The sequence below is a fragment of the Bombina bombina genome, chromosome 6 (genome assembly GCF_027579735.1).
Source record: "Bombina bombina isolate aBomBom1 chromosome 6, aBomBom1.pri, whole genome shotgun sequence".
NCBI classification, from domain to species: Eukaryota; Metazoa; Chordata; class Amphibia; order Anura; family Bombinatoridae; genus Bombina; species Bombina bombina.
In genome coordinates, this window is record NC_069504.1 from 272,354,518 (window position 1) to 272,375,934 (window position 21,417).

The 21,417-nt window shown below is 39.2% G+C and overlaps 1 protein-coding gene across 2 annotated transcripts in view; it reads left to right on the top strand.

Annotated features, from left to right (window-relative positions):
* WIF1 (WNT inhibitory factor 1) overlaps window positions 1-21,151 on the top strand; it is a 283,251-nt gene extending 262,100 nt beyond the window's left edge. For both annotated transcript variants that reach the window (XM_053716857.1, XM_053716856.1), the window contains one exon: window positions 18,959-21,151. In XM_053716857.1, the coding sequence (XP_053572832.1) occupies window positions 18,959-19,080 (122 nt within the window). In that variant the 3' untranslated portion in view covers window positions 19,081-21,151. The remainder of the gene's footprint in view (window positions 1-18,958) is intronic.
* The last annotated feature ends 266 nt before the right edge of the window (window positions 21,152-21,417 follow it).

Here is a 21,417-nt window from a genome sequence, read left to right on the forward strand (position 1 = left end):
CTTGTGCAATGCCGCCTCCTGCAGATTCACGGCCAATCATGCAGATTCGTGGCCGCTAGCAGGGACTGTCAATAAGCCCGATCGTATAGGATCAGGGGGATTGAAGACCACAGCCTCAGAGGCAGCGTGCAAGTTATGGAGCAGCGGTCTTTAGACCGCTGCTTCATAACTACTGTTTCAGGCAAGCCTGAAGGCTTGCATAGAAACAGGGGCATCAAGCTACATTCGGATGCTTGATAATTCGGCCCCATATTCTCAACACTCAGTAATAATCGATAAGTGTACTTTTCTCAACACTCAGTAATAATTGATAAGTGTACCTTTCTCAACACTCAGTAATAATCGATTATTGTACTTTTCTCAACACTCAGTAATAATCGATAAGTGTATTTTTCTCAACACTCAGTAATAATCGATAAGTGTACTTTTCTCAACACTCAGTAATAATCGATAAGTGATTGATCACATCAGTGATTTCTATATAGTGTATATGAGTTTAGATATTAGACATTAAGACATAAATACAAAATAAGACTATTTGTCCATATACAGTATGTAGATTTGACTATGAGTGAAAATATGATGATGAACATATACTGGGTCCTATACGGATAGTGGAATACTCCAGTACTAATGGTCTCCAATATATGGACAATTTTATTTAGTCTAATAGGATATATAATACCTTTTCCATCTTAATATGGGAGGAGTCCACAGCTGCATTCCTTGCTTGTGGGAAATACTGAACCTGGCCACCAGGAGGAGGCAAAGACACCCCAGCCAAAGGCTTAAATACCTCCCCCACTTCCTCATAACCCCAGTCATTCTTTGCTTTCCGTCACAGGAGGTTGGCAGAAAAGTGTTAGAAGATTTCGGAGTAGTCTCTTATGGAGGGTAGCATTCTTCGAGATGGGACTGGAGTCTTAAGTAGTCCTGTCATCCTCTCAGTGAGAGTCCGGAGATGCAGGGAGAGTCTTTCTGCGAAACCATCCCGACTCGGTGCCTGCTTTCTCCACTCATGTCCATGTCAGAAGCACTGCTACTATCTGTCACATTTGAAGGGCAGTGTTCCTGCTCCACTGCGTAGATTCATATTTTATACATGTATGATAACGCAAGAAGACAGGTTCACAGTTTGACTCCTTTTATCTGTATAGAATCAAGGGTTAATATCTACTTAGGGGGATTATTGAACAGGGGGGAATAATCTTATATGTTTATTTGATTTTATGCTGCTTTTATGTGTGAGATGCTATGGGCTCATAGGCTGTTATGGAATATACAGGTTTTACTTTCACTTTGAGATCCATGCAGCTTACAAGCTTGGCACGCTTTCTCATAGCAGGGATGGTCCTGCATTGTGCACCATGTGATTCATTCCCTTTTTCCTGCCCGGGTGTCTATCAGAGAGGAGTTATAAATCTCTGTACTGTCTGGGTCATAGGAGGTGGGGAGTGCCCCAGCCTTTGGGGTATAAGGGGGCCATTTTTAAAAAAAAAAAAAAAGATGTTTTATTTCTCTAGTTCTCCGGTTATTGCACTAGCGATGGAGGATTCTGTTACTTTAGAGGGCACTCCCTCTATTCCTAATGAGTAATTCCTGTTTATATGGTGAGGAGGTCTTAGTTCCGCCCTCTCAATTATGTTCCATATGCCTTGATAATGTGATAATATTGAAAATATTTGATACCACGGAGACGTCCACCTCTGAGGAGTTGTCGTCCAGTGAGGTGCGTACCCTACATTTTTATATCTCTACACATGCAGTTTTTCTGTAGCATTGCTGATCCTCCATTTGGAGGGGGCCTTTTCTCACTAGACATTACTGCGCAGTTCAGACGGCAGTGTCTGTGGCCTTTAATGCTTTACCTCGCCCTGCTAAGCGCAAGCGAAAGGTTACATATTGCATTCCTTCCAAGAGTACATCAGATAATTTACTGGATTTAACTGAGGGTTAACTGAAGTTCTTTCTGAGACTTCAGAGTATAAACATTCTGGGTCGGAGTCTGCTGCCTCTAAACCTCCGGCAGCGGAGAAACCAGACTTTAGTTTAGGAATTTGCGCTTTCTTCTAAAGGAAGTTTCTGGCGAATTCAGAGGTTCCAGAGGCCAAATTGCCTGATGAACCTTTAATTCCTAAATTGGATAGCGTTTGAGGACAGGGTGGTACCTTATCCTTCGCTACTCCTGTTAGATGGCGAACATTATTAAGAATGAATGGGGCAGGATGGGATTCCTTTTCCCCCTCTTCTCCCTTTAACAAATTTTACCCGGTCCTGGACTCTCAATGGAGTTGTGAGGTTCTGTCCCTAAATGGGATGGCATTATCTTCACCCTTGCTAAACGTACTACTAACCCGCTTGAGGATAGTTCTTCATTTGAAGAGCCCATGGATAAAAGATGGAAACTCTGTTAAGAAAGATGTTTTCAACATACAGGATATTTGTTTCAACCGGTGGCGGCTGTTGCCATGGTTACTGGAGAAACTACCTTCTGGTGTGCCTCCTTATAGGATTTGATTGGGGTGGAGGATCCCCTCGACGTTACTCAGAAAAGATTTACTGCCTTGAGGGTTGTGAATTCTTTTATTTGTACTGCTATTAGGCAGTTTATTTGCTTGAATGCTATGGCTTCATCTTTTTCTGTTCATGCCCGTCGGGCTCTGGCTGAAGTCATGGTCTACGGATATGACTTCTAAGTCTAGACTTCTTCCCTCCCTTTAAGGAAATGATTTTGTCTGGTCCAGGCCTGGACTCAATTATCTCCATGGTCACAGGGGGCAAGGGTGCCCTCCTACCGCAAGAGTATATGAACTAATCTAAGGGACGATTTTCGTTCTTTTCATTCTGATAAAGCCCATGTCAGCAGTCCTCCGCTAAGCCATAGCAAACTAAGAGCTCTTGGAAGCCGGCTCAGTCCTGGAATAAATCCAAGCCGAGCAAGAAGCCCGCTGAGTGTATGTCGGCATGAATGGATGGTCTCTGGTCCTCTTCTGGATCGTGTAGGGGCAGTATGTCGCTTTTTTCTGTCGATTGGTTCAGGGACGTGCAGGATCCATGGGTCATGGAGGTCATAGCTCAGGGTAAGACCTTCTGTCTTCCTGACCAAAAATGAGGGAAGCCTTTCTGGCGTGTGTACGGGATCTGTCTTCTAGGAGTTATTGTCCCGGTGCCTATCGCAGCGAGAGGTTTGGGATACTATTCAAACCTTTTTGTGGTCCCTAAGTAGGAGGGAACTTTCTGATTCTGGACCTAAGGTGCTTAGGCAGGTAAATGTCCCCTTGTTTAAGAGGGAGACAATAAGGTCCATTCTTCCCCTCATTTAAAAGGGGTAGTTCTTGACCACAATAGATTCCTGGACCAGCACTTCCAGTTTATTGCTCTTCCATTTGGTCTAGCTAAAAAAATTTTTGAGTGGACCATTCGGAATATCCCCCCTGTCTTCTTCGATCCCATGGATGACAGATAATCTAGAGAGAGTTCTCTTGTATCAAGTACCAGGGTAGAATTCTCGGGTACTATAATAGTCTTCATAGACATGAGAATATTTCTAAAAGACCAGAGACGTTGCAAGCTAGCTTCAACATGTCTGGCCCTCCAGATCTCCTTAAGGCCACCTGTGGCTCGGTGTATGGAGGTGATTGGTCTCATGGTGTCCAGCTTGGACATCATTTCCTTTGCCAGGTTTCACCTCAGACTGTTGCAACTGCGCATGCTGAACTAGTGGAATGGCAATCATTCGGATCTGTCTAAACAGATTTCTCTGGACAACCATTCGGGAGAATCGCTCTCTTGGTGGTTTTGTCCGGATCACTTGTCCTGAGGGACGTCCATCTTAAGACCATCCTGGGTGATTTGTGACTACGGTTTGCGAGTCTGTCAGGATGGGGAGCCGTTTGGGGTGCTTCGGGCACTATACAATGCTCTGAAGGCTTGGCCTCTGCTGGGTTCATCCCAGTTAATCAGATTCCAATCAAGCAATATATCCTCGGTGGCTTACAACCATCAGGGGGGAACAAGAAGATCCCTAGCTATGAGGGAAGTATCTTGGATTCTGGTGTGGGGGAGACCCGCATTTGTTCGCTGTCACATTCCGGGTGTGGACAACTGGGAAGCGGATTTCCTCAGCAGACAATCCTTTCATCCGGGAGAATGGTCTCTCCATCCGAGTGTTTGCAGAGATTTGCAAGAGGAAGATCTTATAATGTCTCAATACCAAGCTACCCAGATAGGGGTCAAGGTACAGGGATCCTCAGGTGGAGCTAACAGATGCATTAGCGGTGCCTTGGAGGTTCAATCTAATTTATCCTTTCCGACCATTACCACTACTTCCTAGTGTAGTGGCTCGAGTCAAGCTGGCGTCAGTGATACTGACTGCTCCATCTTGGCCGCGAAGGATATGGTTCGCGGATCTAGTGGGGATGTCATCATCTCCTCCATGGAAGTTACCTTGTCGCAGGGATCTGCTGACCAAGGTCTCTTTGTTCATCAATGTCCAAATTCTCTGAGGCTGACTGCTTGGAGATGAATGCTTAGTCCTAGCCAAAAGAGGGTTTTCTGAGAGAGTTATTTTTACTCTCATTCAAGCTCGTAAGTTGGTTGCTCGTAGCATCTATCATAAGGTGTGGAGGACCTACTTATTCTGTTCTCCAGGATGAACTGCAGAAGGGCTTTCCTGCAAGTCCCCTGAAGGGACAGTTTTCGGCCTTGTCTGTGTTACTGCACAAGAAGGTTTGCTTCCAGCCATTTGTTAAGGCTCTGCTGGGATCAGACCTGTGTTTAGATCTAAGGCTCCTCCTTAGAGTTTAAATCTTGTCCTTAAGGTTTTGCAACGGGCTCAGTTGGAGCCTATGCACAAAGTAGACATTAAATTGTTGTCTTGGAGCGTTCTTTTTCTACTAGCTATTGCTTCTGCGCGCAGAGTCTCTGAGATTGCTGCCTTGCAATACGACCCTCCTTATCTGGTGTTTCATGCCGATAAGACTGTTCTACGAACCAATTTAGGTTTTCTTCCTAAGGTTGAGTCAATTCACAACATCAATCAAGAGATTGTGGTTTCTTTCTTATGTCCTAATCCTTCTTTATCAATGGAACGTTTCCAATTTCTGGATGTGTCTTGTGCCTTGAAGTTCTATCTTCGGGCCATGAATGAATTTAGACAAACCTCTTTCTCTGTTCGTTCTCTTTTCCGGGAAGCGTAGGGGTCAGAACCTCTTCGACTTTTTCTCTGAGGAGTGTCATCCATTAAGCATAGAAACTGTGGGACATAAGCCTCCTCTGAGGATTACGGCTCATTCTACGAGAGCACTGGTTCCTCTTGGGCCTTCAAAATTGAGGCCTCTATGGATTAGATTTGTAAGGCAGCTATCTGGTTCTCCTTACATACTTTTTCCAACATTTTACAAGTTTGATGTTTTTGCTTCTGCTGAAGCAGCCTTCGGGAGAAAGGTTTTGCAGGCTGTGGTGCCCTCAGATTAGGGTCCGCCTCTCGTTTTTCCCTCCCGTTAGCATTCCATGTTCTCTAGAGCTTGGGTATATGTTTCCCACAAGTAAGGAATGCAGCTGTGGACTCTTCCCATATTAAGATGGAAATGAAATTATCAGGTAAGCATAATTTATGTTTTCATCTGTATGGGAAGAGTCCACAGCTCCCGCCCGTGTTCTCCGATGGGCAGCCCTAAATTTGAAATGTTTTCTTCTGGCACCTTTTTCACCCTGATATTTCTCCTACTGTTCCTTGTTTCCTCGGCAGAATGACTGGGGTTATGAGGAAGTGGGGGAGGTATTTAAGCCTTTGGCTGAGGTGTCTTTGCCTCCTCCTGGTGGCCAGGTTTAGTATTTTCCACAAGTAAGGAATGCAGCTGTGGACTCTTCCCATACAGATGGAAATAAAATTATCAGGTAAGCGTAATTTATGTTTTTTATTTTTTTCCCATTTTTAATGATTGTAAATATTTCTTTAATAAAAGTTATGTTTTAACTAGTACTCATTAGTGCCATACACATAGAATATTGAGGTTATTGTACCTCTATTTCTATTTGTCCCTAATTATCCTCTTGTGAGAGCATTTGGGGGAGTGCTAGACAGTGTATACTTTTTCAGTGTTACTGATTTTTTGGAAGTTGAATTTACTATACACAGCACCAATTACAATAAATGAGGTATTACAATCATGTAACAATATTAGTATTATTTCGGGAAACACAAATTTTAGTGCCTTTTGTTTTTTTCAGTAAATATGGCCCGGCCGAGCTAACAGCAGGCTTAAAGTTCTCAGCTCCCAGGACCTGCCAATCGCTATACAAAGCAAAAAATAATTGCCCACTTAAACATAAATTGATTTAATTATACTTGGTGTAACAAACATTGAAAACACATTTAATATTTACTAATTTTAGCTTAATATTGGGTTTGCTAGGGTTGAACACAGATTTGCAGGGTCGATAGTGATAAAATGGCATTCTCTGATGAGTGACATATTGGATGACATTAGGACGCAACGTCAACAAGCAAATACAAATGCTACTTTCTAGGTCAATTAAAGGGACACTCAAGTCAAAATTAAACTTTCATGATTCAGATAAAGCATGACATTTTAAACAACTTTCCAATTTACTTCCATTAACAAAATGTGCACAACCTTTTTATATTTACACTTTTTGAGTCACCAGCTCCTACTGAGCATGTGCAAGAATTCACAAAATAAACATATATGCATTTGTGATTGGCTGATGGTTATAACATGAAACAGGAGGAGTGGAAATAAACATCATTTTGAAATTTGTCAGAAAAAAATCTACTCATTTGAAGTTCAGACGAAGGGGCCAAATTATCAAGCTCTGAATGGAGCTTGATACCCTTGTTTCCTGCGAGCCTTCAGGCTCGCCGGAAAAAGAAGTTATGAAGCAGCGGTCTAAAGACCACTACTCCATAACTTGTCCGCCTGCTCTGAAGCTACGGACATCATTCCGCCCGATCCTATATGATCGGGCTGATTGACACCCCCTGCTAGCGGCCGATTTGCCGCGAATCTGCAGGGGGCAGTAATGCACAAGCAGTTCTGGTGAACTGCTTGTGCAATGATAAATGCCGACAGAATTGATGTGCAGCAGACATGATACGCTACATTGTATCATGTCTGCTCGCACTTTGATAAATATGCCCCAAAGTGCTATTGCATTGCCTTGTTATAATGCATTTATTATTTATTATGCAAATCTACTGTATTTACTGGTCCTTTAATAGAAAAATATCTAAATCAATAACTCAGAAAACGCACATGTTAGCGTTGCAGAATCTGTTGGCGCTCTACAAATAACCGATAATAATAATAATAATGTTCATTATACTGGTATTGCCCCAGTTCAGATACCTTAGAGAGATATACATACATATATCTATGATTTTGGAGCACAGCGGTTTAATTTTACAATAAAATTAGCGTCACTAAACACTATTAAAAGGTATCAACCTGTGATATAACTGCTAAACCTTCGAATTTGCCATTTTGTTTGTCTTCATATTTAAATTTTGGATAACAAAATTGAGAGATTAACAGGGAAGATGCCGATTTCTGGTTCTATTTGAGAGGTGCATTTCCTGCTTTAAGGGTAACACCAGCAGAAGCTTTTTGAGATCACTTGAAAAACACACTGACAGTACGGGCTAGGGTTCCGAAATCGTTATTTGTATCTAGGTATACTTTTCAACAAAGGATGCAAAGAGAATAAAACACATTAATTAATAGAAATACATTGGAAATGTTTTTAAAATTGCATGCTCTATCAGCATCATGAAAGAAAAAATTAGGTTTCATGTCCCTTTAATTTATTTGAAGTGCTGATAACTTTGACATTACATGCAATTAACTTTTTGATATTTCAATCTTTTTAGCATACAAAACAATGAAGGTCTAATATGGTTTATAATTCATTTAGATAAGGGGCCAAATAGAACTAATATTATGTAACCTGCAATTTCAACATTAGTAAAAATAAAGAGAGTTTAAAGAGATAAAAAAGGTTAAATTAAGATTATAATGTATTAATTCCTTCTTTTTATTCTAATTCATTTTAAGGTACTTAGATTAAATGTTTTCTTAACATTAGTAAACCAATTATTTTATTAATGTTGTAACTTGATTATGTTACTAAAAAAGAATGAGCAGAATAGCTTCCTTATGCCAGGTTTAGCAGATCACTCACACCAAGTTAAGTTTTCTGCTGGTTGCAAAAGAAGAGAAAATTCTGTGTAAAAAATTTCAAATTAAAAAAATCCAACACTGCTTTCCAAACAACGTCTGTATTTAATAAATCTGCTGGAGTGTTTATGAAGCAAGAAAGCTTTGGTATAAATACCCCACTTTCCATGAACTGTCCCTCTCTTAATGTCACATAGAGATAGGGGTCATTTACCTTAATCAGACTGGCATGACTAAAAAGAGACCACCACAGGAGTTTTAACTGGCATAGAAATGTTGGTTGTTTGCCAATATAAGCTTTTAATCTGATGATACTGGCAGATAATGATAGAGGCTATTATGGAGTGTAACCGATCTTCAAAGAAGCCTAGGCTTATGTAGGCATGAACTATGCAGAACTGTTTACCAAAATGTGTAAGTAGGCTGAACAAACAGTAACATGTACGAAAAGCCATAACATTCACAAGGCAAAGGCGTAACAAGAATTCACTCAAAAGATACAGAATTGGGAGTTCAAATGCCGACAGCCATGTCCTTGTCTACTAATCCCCGGAACATTAATACGAAGGATTGCTGGAGTAGAGAAAAAATGTTTATACATTTCTGTTCAATCTACTGAAGTCTATTATGCATGAATCAGACTTTGTGATTCATATAGTAAACGCATATTGTTTCTTTTCAAACTGCTAAGTATGGTAATCTTCACGCATATTTCTCTTCAGTCTCACCTTCCACTCCACTCGATTCACTAAAACTCATCCGTCTTCCATTTTGTTAGTGAATAAGTTGCAGGGAATGACATGGCAGTTGTCAAGGTCTGAAAAGCTGTTGAAGCATGTGAAATTGGAGATACTTCTTATTAAAACTTGCCCACCCTTAGAGTTCATTGTTATTATTCCGTTGACTTTCATTGTAAGCACTGTAATAGAAAATCACTTGGGTTGTACTAAATCAAAACTATTTGCACATTATTGAATAATTAGTATATTTTCACCTGTCTGAAGTAGTGATTATCTAAATATCCCCCACTGATACATTTCCTACAGCACATTTCCTTCCATAAGGCGGGGAGAGTCCACGACTTCATTCCTTACTGTTGGGAAATACAACACCTGGCCACCAGGAGGAGACAAAGACACCCCAGCCAAAGGCTTAAATATCCATCCCACTTCCCCTATCCCCCAGTCATTCTTTGCCTTTTGTCACTATAGGAGGTGGCAGAGAAGTGTCAGAAGATTTGGATAGTCCTGTAATAGGTATGTTCCCTTCGAGAAAGGACTGGAGTTTTAACCCCTTAATGACCAATGACGTATGGGGTACGTCCTGCAAAAAAATGCAGTTAGCAACCGAGGACATACCCCATACGTCGTTGGTCTTTGAAAGCGGTGCAAGCGATCCTGATCGCTTCCAGACCCTTTCCTGTTATTGCAGTGATGCCTCAATATTGAGACATCCTGCAATAACAGTTTTTAGCCATCCAATTTGTGGCCCTCTCTGCATTGGACATCGATGGCCATGATCGTTGGTGGGTGGGAGCCGATGTGTGATTCGGGTGGGTGGCCATCGGTGTGATGAATCTGACAGAGGGGGCGGGATCGTGGGCATAGTCACCGGGAGTGCACACAGTCGCGCGCATGCATGGGGGGGCTGGGGCAGGTTGCGTGCACGCGGGGGCGGGCGCATGCACGGGTCCGGGAGCGGGTGGGAACCGCTACACTATGGAACATTTTGCAGACTTTCTGCCAGTACTTAAGATGGCGGGGACAATTGTGGGGTGGGGGAGGAAAGAGAGCTGTTTCTGAGGGATCAGGAGCGTGATGTGTCAGGTGGAAGGCTGATCTCTACACTAAAGCTAAAATTAACCCTGTTAACCGTCACTGCTGGGCATAATACAAGTGTGGTGCGCAGCAGCATTTAGCGGCCTTCTAATTGCCAAAAAGCAACGCCAAAGCCATATATGTCTGCTATTTCTGAACAAAGGGGATCCCAGAGAAGCATTTACAACTATTTGTGCCATAATTGCACAAGCTGTTTGTAAATAATTTCAGTGAGAAACCTAAAGTTTGTAAAAAAGTTTGTGAAAAACTATTTTTTTATTTGATTGCATTTGGCGGTGAAATGGTGGCATGAAATATACAAAAATGGGCCTAGATCAATACTTTGGGTTGCCTACTACACTACACTAAAGCTAAAATTAACCCTACAAGCTCCCTAATTAACCCCTTCACTGCTGGGCATAATACATGTGTGGTGCACAGCGGCATTTAGCAGCCTTCTAATTACCAAAAAGCAACGCCAAAGCCATATATGTCTGCTATTTTTGAACAAAGGGGATCCCAGAGAAGCATTTACAACCATTTGTGACATAATTGCACAAGCTGTTTGTAAATAATTTCAGTGAGAAACTTAAAATTGTGAAAAATTTTACTTTTCTTTTTTATTTGATTGCATTTGGCGGTGAAATGGTGGCATGAAATATACCAAAATGGGCCTAGATCAGTACTTGGGGTTGTTTACTACAATACACTAAAGCTAAAATTAACCCTACAAGCTCCCTACATGCTCCCTAATTAACCCCTTCACTGCTGAGCATAATACATGTGTGGTGCGCAGTGGCATTTAATATGTGTGGGTACAGTAAATGAGTAAGAGGAAAATTACAGCTAAACACAAACACAGCAGAAATGTAAAAATAGCCTTGGTCCCAAACGGACAGAAAATGGAAAAGTGCTGTGGTCCCTAAGGGGTTAAGTAATCATTTTAACCTCTCAATTAGAGTATTGATGGAAGTTAGGGTCTGGAGATGCAGGGAAAGTTTTTCTGTGAACCCATCCAGACTGTCGCCTAACAGCTTCTGATCAATCAGTGTTAACGAGTTTCACTGCTTGCTGTTACACATTCAAGTCCATGTCAGAGTGTTGCTGCAAAACTTAAGAGGCTGTGCCTGTTCCACAGCATGGATCCTGTAGGGTAAGACCATTTTATATGTACACTTTTTCTATACAGGGTCACAGTGTTTCTCCTTTATGCCTCAATAGGATCAAGGGTTAATATCTCCTGCAGGGAGATTAATTGAACAGCTTGGGGTTATTTATAACTGCTTTAATGTGAGAGTTTTTGCGCTCATAGACTGTGTGCTTTTGGCTTGGAACAAACAGGTTTCACTTTAGTTTTTGAGTGTTGCGCGGCTCATAATAGTTTAGCGTCTTTTTCATAGGGGAAGTCCTGTGCTACGCACCACAAGACCAGGTGCAGTCTTTTCCTTTTCAATCCTGCTGCGGACATCTTTCCTAAGGAGAGCATTTTCACTGTTAGCTGTCTGGGTCTATGAGGTGGTAAGTGCCCCAGCCATTGGGATTATAAAGGTGCCATTTTTTTAATAAAAGCGTTTACTTTTTGTCTGTCCTTCTGTGAATACTAAATTAGACGGTTCTGCTCCTTCTGTACTGATTAATAATTCCTGTTTATCTTGTGAGGAGGCCGTGATTGGCCCGCCTGCTCAATTTTGTTCCATTTGCCTAAGCACTGTTCTAAAGTCTAAAAAGGGAGACAAGCCCGCTAATACTCATAGCACTATTAGCACTTCTGAGCCGTCTACCTCTCAGGAATCTGTGTCCTGAGAGATTACTACCCTTTCTACACTACCCGCTCCACATGCAGTTCCCCACAGCTCAACTAATCCTCCATCTGGAGGGGGCCTTTTTTCGACAGACTTTACCGCGCAGTTACAATCGGCGGTGTCTGTGACCCTGAGTGCCTTACCTCCCTCTAGCAAACGTAAGAGAAACATAGTTCTCCTGACCTAGAGTCATCTAAACATTTGTCAAATTTAGCTACTATGTCCCAGCTATCTCCTTTAGATTTAAAATTGAGCATCTGCGTTTTTCTATTAAAGGAGGTTCTGTCTACGCTAGAGGTTCCAGAGGCTACACTACCTGAGGAACCTAAGATCCCTAATTTAGACAGGGTTTATGAAGACAGGAAGGTTCTTCTTCTAGAGAGCCGGTGGATAAGAAAATGCAAACTTTTCTGAGGAAGATGTTTAAACATACAGGGTTTTTTGTTTTCAACCAGCTGCAGCTGTAGGCACGAGGACTCCCCTCAAGGATATTCAGGAGAGAATTAAGGCTCTGAGAATTGCTAACTCCTTCATCTGTGATGCGAATATGCAGATTATTTGCTTAAATGCAAAGGCTTTTGTCTTTGCAATCCTAGTTTGCCGGGCTCTCTGGTTGAAGTCTTGGTCTGCGGATATAACTTCTAAATCCAGACTCCTTTCTCTTCCTTTCAAGGGGAAGATTTTATTTGGTCCAGGGCTGGACTCTATTATTTCTAAGGTTACCGGAGGGAGAGGTGCCTTCCTACCGCAGGATAAGAAAAATAGGCCTAAGGGACACAATTGTCTAATTTTCGTTCCTTTCGTTCTGACAAATCACCATGACAGCAATCCTCATCCAAGTCCAAGGAGCCCAAGAGCACTTGGAAGCCGGCTCAGTCCTTGAATAATTCTAAACAGACTAAGAAGCCCACCGAGAACAAATCAGCATGAAGGGGCGGCCCCCAATCCGGGATTGGATCGAGTAGGGGGCATTCTGTCTCTTTTTTCAGATGCTTGGTTCCAGGATGTACAGGATCCTTGGATCCCGGAGGTTGTATCTCAAGGATACAGGATAGGATTCAAGTCTCATCCGCCCAGTCTGTCTACAAGACCAGAAAAGAGGGCTGCCTTCTTAGGTTGCATATAGGATCTTTCCTCTCTAGGAGTAATTGTCCGGTACCTACAGCAGAAAGAGGTTTGGGGTTTTATTCTGGACTTAAAGTGCCTAAAAAAGTGTCTGAGTGTTCTCTCTTTCACGATGGAGATAATACGGTCAATCCTTCCTCTGGTTCAAGAAGGACAGTTTATGACACCATAGATCTGAAGGATGCATACCTTCACAGTCCGATACACAGGGAACATTTTCAGTTCCTGAGGTTTGCCTTTCTGAGTCAGCACTTCCAGTTGATAACGCTTCCGTTTGGCCTAGCTACTGCTCCAAGGATATTTTCGAAGGTTCTGGTGGCTCTTCTAGACGTTGCCAGATTGCCAGAACCCGAGGTATTGCAGTAGCACCTTATCTGGACAATATCTTGGTGCAGGCACCATATTTTCATCTAGCGAAAGAACATTCAGAGTCCCTTCTCAGTCTTCTTCAATCACATGGATGGAAGATAAGCTTGGAAAAGATTTCTCTTATTCCAAGTACAAGGGTGAATTGTCGGATCGTAACATTGTGTCCTAATCCTTCTTCAGTGAAGGAAACTTGCTTCGCAATTTAGATGTAGTTCGTGCCTTGAAGTTTTATCTTCAGGCTACTAAGAAATTCAGACAATCTTCCAGGAAGATTGTCTGAATTTCTTAGTAGCCTGAAGATAAAACTTCAAGGCACGAACTACATCTAGATTGCGAAGCAAGCTTTCCTTCACTGAAGAAGGATTAGGACACAATGTTACGATCCGACACCACCTTAGGGAGGAATCCTAATTTAGTACGTAAAACTGCCTTATCAGCATGGAAAACAAGATAAGGGGAGTCACATTGCAAAGCAGAAATTTTAGAAACTCTGCGCACAGAGGTTTGTTTGTCATCTATACGGGGAAGCGTAAAGGGCAGAAGGCTACTACGACTTTCCTATCTTTCTGATTGAGGAGTGTCTTCCGCTTAGCTTATGAGACAGCGGGGTGACAGCCTCCTGAGAGGATAACAGCTCATTCCACTAGAGCAGTGGCTTCCTTCTGGGCTTTTAAGAACAAAGTGTCTATGGTTCAGATTTCTAAGGCAGCTAACTGGTCATCTTTACACACTTTTTCTAAATTTTACAGGTTTGATGTGTTTGCTTCGGCTAAAGCAGCTTTCGGGAGAAAAGTTTTGCAGGCTGTGGTGCCCTCAGAATAGGTTCTGCCTCTCTTTTATGTTACCTCCTGTTTTTCACTCAGTGTCCTCTGGAGCTTGGATATAGTTTTCCCAACAGTAAGGAAAGAAGTTGTGGGCTCTCCCTGCCTTATGGAAGGTAAACATAACTTATGCTTACCAGATAAATTCCTTCCTTCCTTACCACTCCTGTAATTTATTTTTTGTTGGGCGGCTCCCTTTTTATATTATTTATTCTTGCACCTTTATACCCTGATGTTTCTCCTACTTTTCCTTGTTCCCTCAACAAAATTACTGGGGGATAGGGGAAGTGGGAGGGATATTTAAGTCTTTGGCTGGGGTGTCTTTGTCACCTCCTGGTGGCCAGGTGTTGTATTTCCCAACAGTAAGGAATGAAGTTGTGTATAATTGTTAAGCTTGGTGTAATATATTCTAAAGGGATCCTTTAGTATACATCACCAATGTCGGCACCAATGCTACCCCCTTCGATTCGCTAGTTCTCATGCTGTGTCTAACAGCATGAGAACGAGGCTCCCATTGGAGCCTATGGAAGTGCGCTCTATTGCATGCGCTGCTATTACGAGTGGAGCACAAATTTGCGCTTCTGAAAGCGCACTTTTGCATGCCACTCGTAATCTGACCCTATGTCTTTAGACAGATTTAACAGAGTCTGTGCACTGTTAAAATAAAATGATATAAACGTAGATGTATAATAATTACAATAATAATTGTGCATGTTTTTCTGGCTTCTAAAAATACACATATATATTTATGTGTTAATATATTTATATACTATACTAAATATATATTTACATTGTGGTCTATGGGAACACACAGTTCCAATAGACCGCAATGTAAAGGCCCTTTTCAGTGCTATTTTTTTTTCTAACACCCCACACCCACCAACTTTAAAGCCCCAAAACTGCATAGTGCAGTTTTTTTTATTAAAAATAATAAACTTCAATTCCCTCTATTTTGAGGGTATTTGGGGCACTTTTAGAAAATTAACCAGTGATCTAATCTCTCATTTGCGGGAACGCAATAATCTAGCCCATAGTTAGTTCTATTTTACTTCCCACTGCATCAACCATCAGCCAATCACAAAATACATATAGGTGTATTCTTGGTAGCAGCTGGTGCCTCAGAAAGTGTGCATCTAAAAAGATTATGCACATTTAGATAATGGAAATAAAATGGAAAGTTATTTAAAATTGTGTGCTTTATCTGAATAATGAAAGTTTAATTTGGCTTGAGTGCCCCTTTAACTGCATGTGTAAACTCTTTTCACTATAGATCCTTTTTTTTTAATGTCCCTTTAAAGACCAGTTGTAAATAGACATGCACTCCCTGTTTGCTTGCTTTAAAATCAGAATGTATTGCTTTATCCTAAGCATTTAAAAGAAATAAAAAATAAATGTAAAAAGTTTTTAGTGTACTAATCCTTTAAAGGGGCACAGCAGTCAGTACTTTCATGATTCAGATAAAGCATGCAATTTAAAAAAAAAACTTTCTAATTTACTTCCATTATTATAACGTTTTCAGTCAGTATATTTCATATATGTGTTTTGTGATTGGCTTATGGCTGTAACATGATACAGGGGGCTATGAAAATGGAACAAACTGAAAAGTGTCAGGAAAAAAATCTACTACTAATTTGAAATTGTGTTATTGTATTGTTTTTTTATTTTTTATTTATTGCTGTAGTTAATGGTCTTTTAAGTTAATAAACTTACTTAAATAAAATTACAATTGCCAACACCATATGGTTACTGCTATACTTCTGTTATTGGGGTCTGTTCTAATTTTTTAGAAAAGTTATGCAAAGTGCTCATTCAGGCCCGATGATCGAAAGTGCTGCAATGCGGCGATAAATTTAAAGGGATCCTCCGTGATGTTGAGCAAGCCTGCAAAATATTCCTAGCTGCCGACATCTATATTAACAGACAGCAACGCCGAGAGGTGTTGTACTATACATCCCAATGGCCGGCATGCTGAAGCTATATTCCAGCCAGCATTGGCGCCGACATTGGTGATGTATACTAAAGGATCCCTTTAGAATATATTACACCAAGCTTAACAACTATACCTATGTACCGCTAAACCAACTGAACCCACCACTGCAAACTAACCCTACACTACTTTACTCCTAAACCACCAATAGCCCACCTCAATAAACCTTCTACCCTATTAACCCCGAAACCACCAATAGCCCAATGCATTATACATAGTAACCTAGTAGATGAGGTTAAAAAAAAAGACAGAAGTCCATCGAGTTCAACCTATAAAAATCTCAATATACTTACAAAAAAGTTCCAGTTGAGCTTAAATTAATCCCATTAAAAAGGTGACCCATTTAACACAAGCAATCATAGCAATTCTGTTTCTAGACAGAAATGTATCTAAACCATTTTTAAATGTATCTAAGATAATGGCATTCACTACCTCCTTAGGTAATGAATAACATAATTTGATTGTTTTTAAAGTGATTGCCCTTAAATTGTGATCTCTTGTCATCTCTGTATATAGGCTTTGAATATATTTATATAAAGTAATCATGCTACCTCTCGAGCGCCTTTTTTCTAGAGAAAACAGACCCAGTTTGGTGAACCTCTCCTCATAGCTTACATTCTCTATTCCCTAATTAGTTTTGTTGCCCTTCTCTGAACTTTTTCTAAGTCTGCAAAGTCTTTTTTTTTTATATATCAGAACTGCACTCCATACTCAAGGTGAGGTCTTACCAGGAATTTATATAGTAACAGAATTCTGTTTTCCTCTTTTGCATCAATGCCTCTTTTAATACATGCTAGTATCTTATTAGCCTTAGAAGCTGCTGCCCTGCATTGTGCAACCATCCTTAGCTTGTTATCTATTACTACTCACAAATCCTTTTCCTCCTCTGTTTTGCTAAGTCTTGTCCCATTTAAATAATAGGTTGCCTGATTAATTTTACTTCTAAAATGTAGAACCTTGCATTTCCCGTATTAAATCTCATTTTCCAATTACCTGCCCATTCTTCTAATTTTTGTAGATCCCTTTGTAAAGAAAGTTCATCCTACCCTTACCTTATGACCTTACACAACTTTGTATCCTCTGCAAAAATAGATGTGTTCTTTTTAATATTTTAATTAATGACTTGGAGCAAGGATTAAATAGGAACATGGCCCAGTATTGATCCCAAAAGACTCCACTGATTACCTTTGTCCAATCTGGGTTATATCTGTTTACTACTACTCATTGATCTATTTCTCATAAAACCATGCTGAATGGAACTCATAATCTTGTTTACACGATACACCCATCAATATAATTCCTTATAATCCCTTAAAGTATCTTCCCAACTATTGATGTCAGACTAACTGGTCTATAGCTTCCTAGAACAGCCTTGTTTTTCCTTTTTAAAAAGTGGCACCACATCAACTTTACACCATTCCTGAGGTACTATGCCTGAGGATAATGAGTCTTGAAAAATTAAGAGTAGAGGTTTATCTATAACACTGCTAAATTCCTGTAAAACCCTTGGGTGTATTCCATCTGGGGCTGAAGTTTTATGTGCTTTCTAAAAAATAAAAAGTTTTGGTTGAACTCTTATGACACTGCTTATGGAAAGTGATTTCAAATGTGACCATATTATGATCACTGTTACTCAAGTGTTCTTTGACTTCCATGTTTGATATTATATCTGTATCATTTTATAGCACTAAATTGAATATAGCTTATTCACTACTCTACTTAAAGGGCCATAATACCCAAATTTTTAAACACTTGAAAGTGATGCAGCATAGCTGTAAAAAGCTGACTAGAAAATATCTCCTGAACATCTCTATGTAAAAAAGAAAGATATTTTACCTCAAAAGTTCCTCAGTAGCCACCTCCCATTGTAAAGGATTTTTAAGCAGCATTTTAGTGTGTCTGTCCTGGGACAGCTGAAAGGATGAGCCTCGTGAACTCTCATATTATTTCACCAATCAGGTAAAGGAAGCTTACTATGAAATCTCATGAGAGTTAAGTCAAATCTCATGAGATCACAGTAAGAGTTCATGACCTCAGCACTGCTGATGCTTATTGGCTGCTGTTCATTTCTTCATTTTTTTTTTTTATTTTTACCTGCAGCTGGGAGCAGCTGAGTATAACTTTTTACACAGAACTTACTATGCTGAGCTGAGGAAATTGTGAGGTAAAATATCTTCCTTTTTACATAGAGATGCTCAGGTGATATTTTCCTGTCAGCTTTTTACAGTTATACTGCATCAGTTTCAAGTGATTTAGCATATGAGTATTATGTCCCTTTAACATTGCCACAACCCCTAACCTTTTAACTGCCACAACCCCCTAACCTATCAACCCCTAATCTGCAACAACCACCCAAGCAATAAGCCTCCTAACATATTAACCCCTACACTGCTACAACCCACCCAACCCAATAAGCCCCTAACCTATTAACCCCTACACCGCTATAACCCCCCCCAACACAAACTGAGATAAGAGGGCAGTCTGCAGAGGCTTAGATACAAGGTAATCACAGAGGTAAGAAGTATATTAATATAACAGTGTTGTTTGTGCAAAACTGGGGAATGGGTAATAAAGGGATTAGCTATCTTTTTAAGCAATACAAATTCTGGAGTAGACTGTCCTTTTACACCTGTAGTTGGTACTTGCTGAAAAAAGGTTGATAAACACTACTATAACGCATAGATGAGTTTTCTGCAATACAAGTATCTTATTGATTTCTGAGCAAAAAAAATAAAAGATATATATTTGTGTGTGTGTGATTAGAAATGTGACAAGTGATGTCTAAAATTATTATTATTTGCTAATTTTCTCTTCTTTTGATCTTTTTATAATTCTTCAGGGTATGGAGCCAATCTTATGAACTCCTTGAGGCCAACAAGCACCAAAAATAGACAGCACACTCCTTCACCCAAAAGAACTGAAGACAGACATGTTCCACCCGAATCCAATTATATCTGGTGAAACTTCACATCTGAAACCTTTTAAATTACATGAAGTTCACAGCCTTCATTAACCTTTCATGTGTTGAATGTTAAAGTGCTGTTTTTCACAGTGTGGGATAACTGGTCTACGTCTTATTACCTTTATTATAAACCACTGAAATTATATTAACTATGCCTTTTAGGTTCTATAAATATGTGTTTTGTATTATTAAATAGATTTCTCCTTTCAGTGGTTGTCACAAGTTATTTAATATACGTTGGCTGTACAATCCCTTTACAGAACTCTGATTAGTTTAAGAAATAAATATTAAAGACTTTTTGCTTTTGTGTAAAACGTAAAACTGTGCTTACACTACATTCCCTAGAGAGGCAAAAAAGCTAATTCTGTAACCTAGGGTTTTATTTCAAAATGCTGACAATGATGTCAATTAGCTATTTGATTTGCATCATTTTGAAGAAAACCTAGCATATAGAATTAGCTTTTTGGCCTCTAGGGAGAGTAGGACAAAAACATTTTTTATACTTTTAAGAGGTGTTTAATGTACCTCCAGTGCAATTGACTTATATCAGTTGAAATTTCATTAAAGTGTTGTTTATAACATCAAAGATCTATGGTCGTATGTGTAGTGGCCCCATCTGTGTAGTTTGTGATCATCAATTTAACAACTTAAAGGGACAAGATTTTTTTTTTCATGATTTAGACAGAGCAATTTACTTCTATTATCAAATTTTCTTCCATCTCTTGGTATCTTTTGTTGAAAAGCAGGGAAGTAAGCTCATGAGCGTGCCTGTCTCTGGAGCACTATATGGTAGCAGTTTTGCAAGAATGTTACTCTTTTGTAAGAGCACTAGGTGGTGCACTATTTAATGCCTTGATAGTGCTCCAGACACCTACCTATGTGTCTCTTCAACAAAGAATACCATGGAAACAAAGTAAATATGAAAATAGAAGTAAATCGAAAACTTTTTTAAAATTGTATGCTCTGTCTGAATCACAAAATAAAAATGTTTGGGTTTCATATCCCTTTAAAGTTTCACTTTGCCATTTTTTGCCAGTGCTGGAGAGTGCTTGAATGCATAAGAGTTCAATTTGGTACAGGCAAAATCAGCATTGTAGGAGTTAAAGAATATTTTATCTCAGTAAAATAATCAAAAGAGCATATTCTTATTGGTAGTAGGGATGGGCGAATGTGTTTATATTCAAATTCGAATGTTAGAACGAATGTTATTGTAGAAATTCGATTTACATAATAGAATGTTGATAAGAACGAATATTCTTAAAAATTCTATTATCAAATGTTATTTACAGTTTTCGAATGTGACATTCAAATTCAAATATTACATTTATAAAACAGTTTTAGACTAGAAATACTATTTTGAATATCACATTTGAATTTGAATATTACATTTATAAAACACAGTATTAGACTAGAAATACTATTTTGAATTAAAATGTTACATTCAAATTCGAATATTACATTTATTAAACACAGTTATAAACTAGAAATACTATTTCGAAATCGAATGTGACATTCGAATTCGAATGAAGCATTCTAATTCGAATATTACATTTATTAAACACAGTTGCAGACTAGAAATACTATTTCGAATTCAAATGTTACATTTGAATTTGAATGTTACATTCAAATTTGAATGTTATATTTAAATTCGAATATTACATTTCAAAATTGAATGTGATATAAAATACATAACTAAACATTCTATTATTCAAACGAATATTTTCGAATTTTATTGAAAAATGCAAAAACGAAAAATAGAATGTTAGAATGTTATATAAACACTCGAAATTTGATTAGAACAACGAATGTATCAAAATTCATTTTAAATTTCTAATTTTTAGAAACATTCGCCCATCCCTAATTGGTAGTAAGTGGCATACAATGAGGATATTGAAACCGCAAAAAATATATTGTATGATTAATTATTCTAGCTTCAAAGCAACGTGATGCATAGTCATTAACTTTGTACATTATTGTGTATGAAATAAAAATGCCACTTAGAATGGAGCTTTGTCTTTTTTGGGGTCCTTATAAAATATGCCATTCTGAATAAAATGTTATTGTGCGTTATTTTTTCTATAGTTATTTCTATAATATTTAATTCTAAGACCATTTAATCTATTTCTTATTAAAATGGATCAAATTAAATTAAACACAGTTTTGGTCAGCTCTTCGGAAACCGTGACCACAAAAATCAAGAACATTTGGTTCCTTGTTGTCTGTGGGAAATAATTGTTTAGGCTTTCCATGCAGAAACATATCAACAAAGTTTAGATACTATATTTTGTTATTTGAAAGAATATTTAAAGGGACACTGAACCCAAATTTTTTTCTTT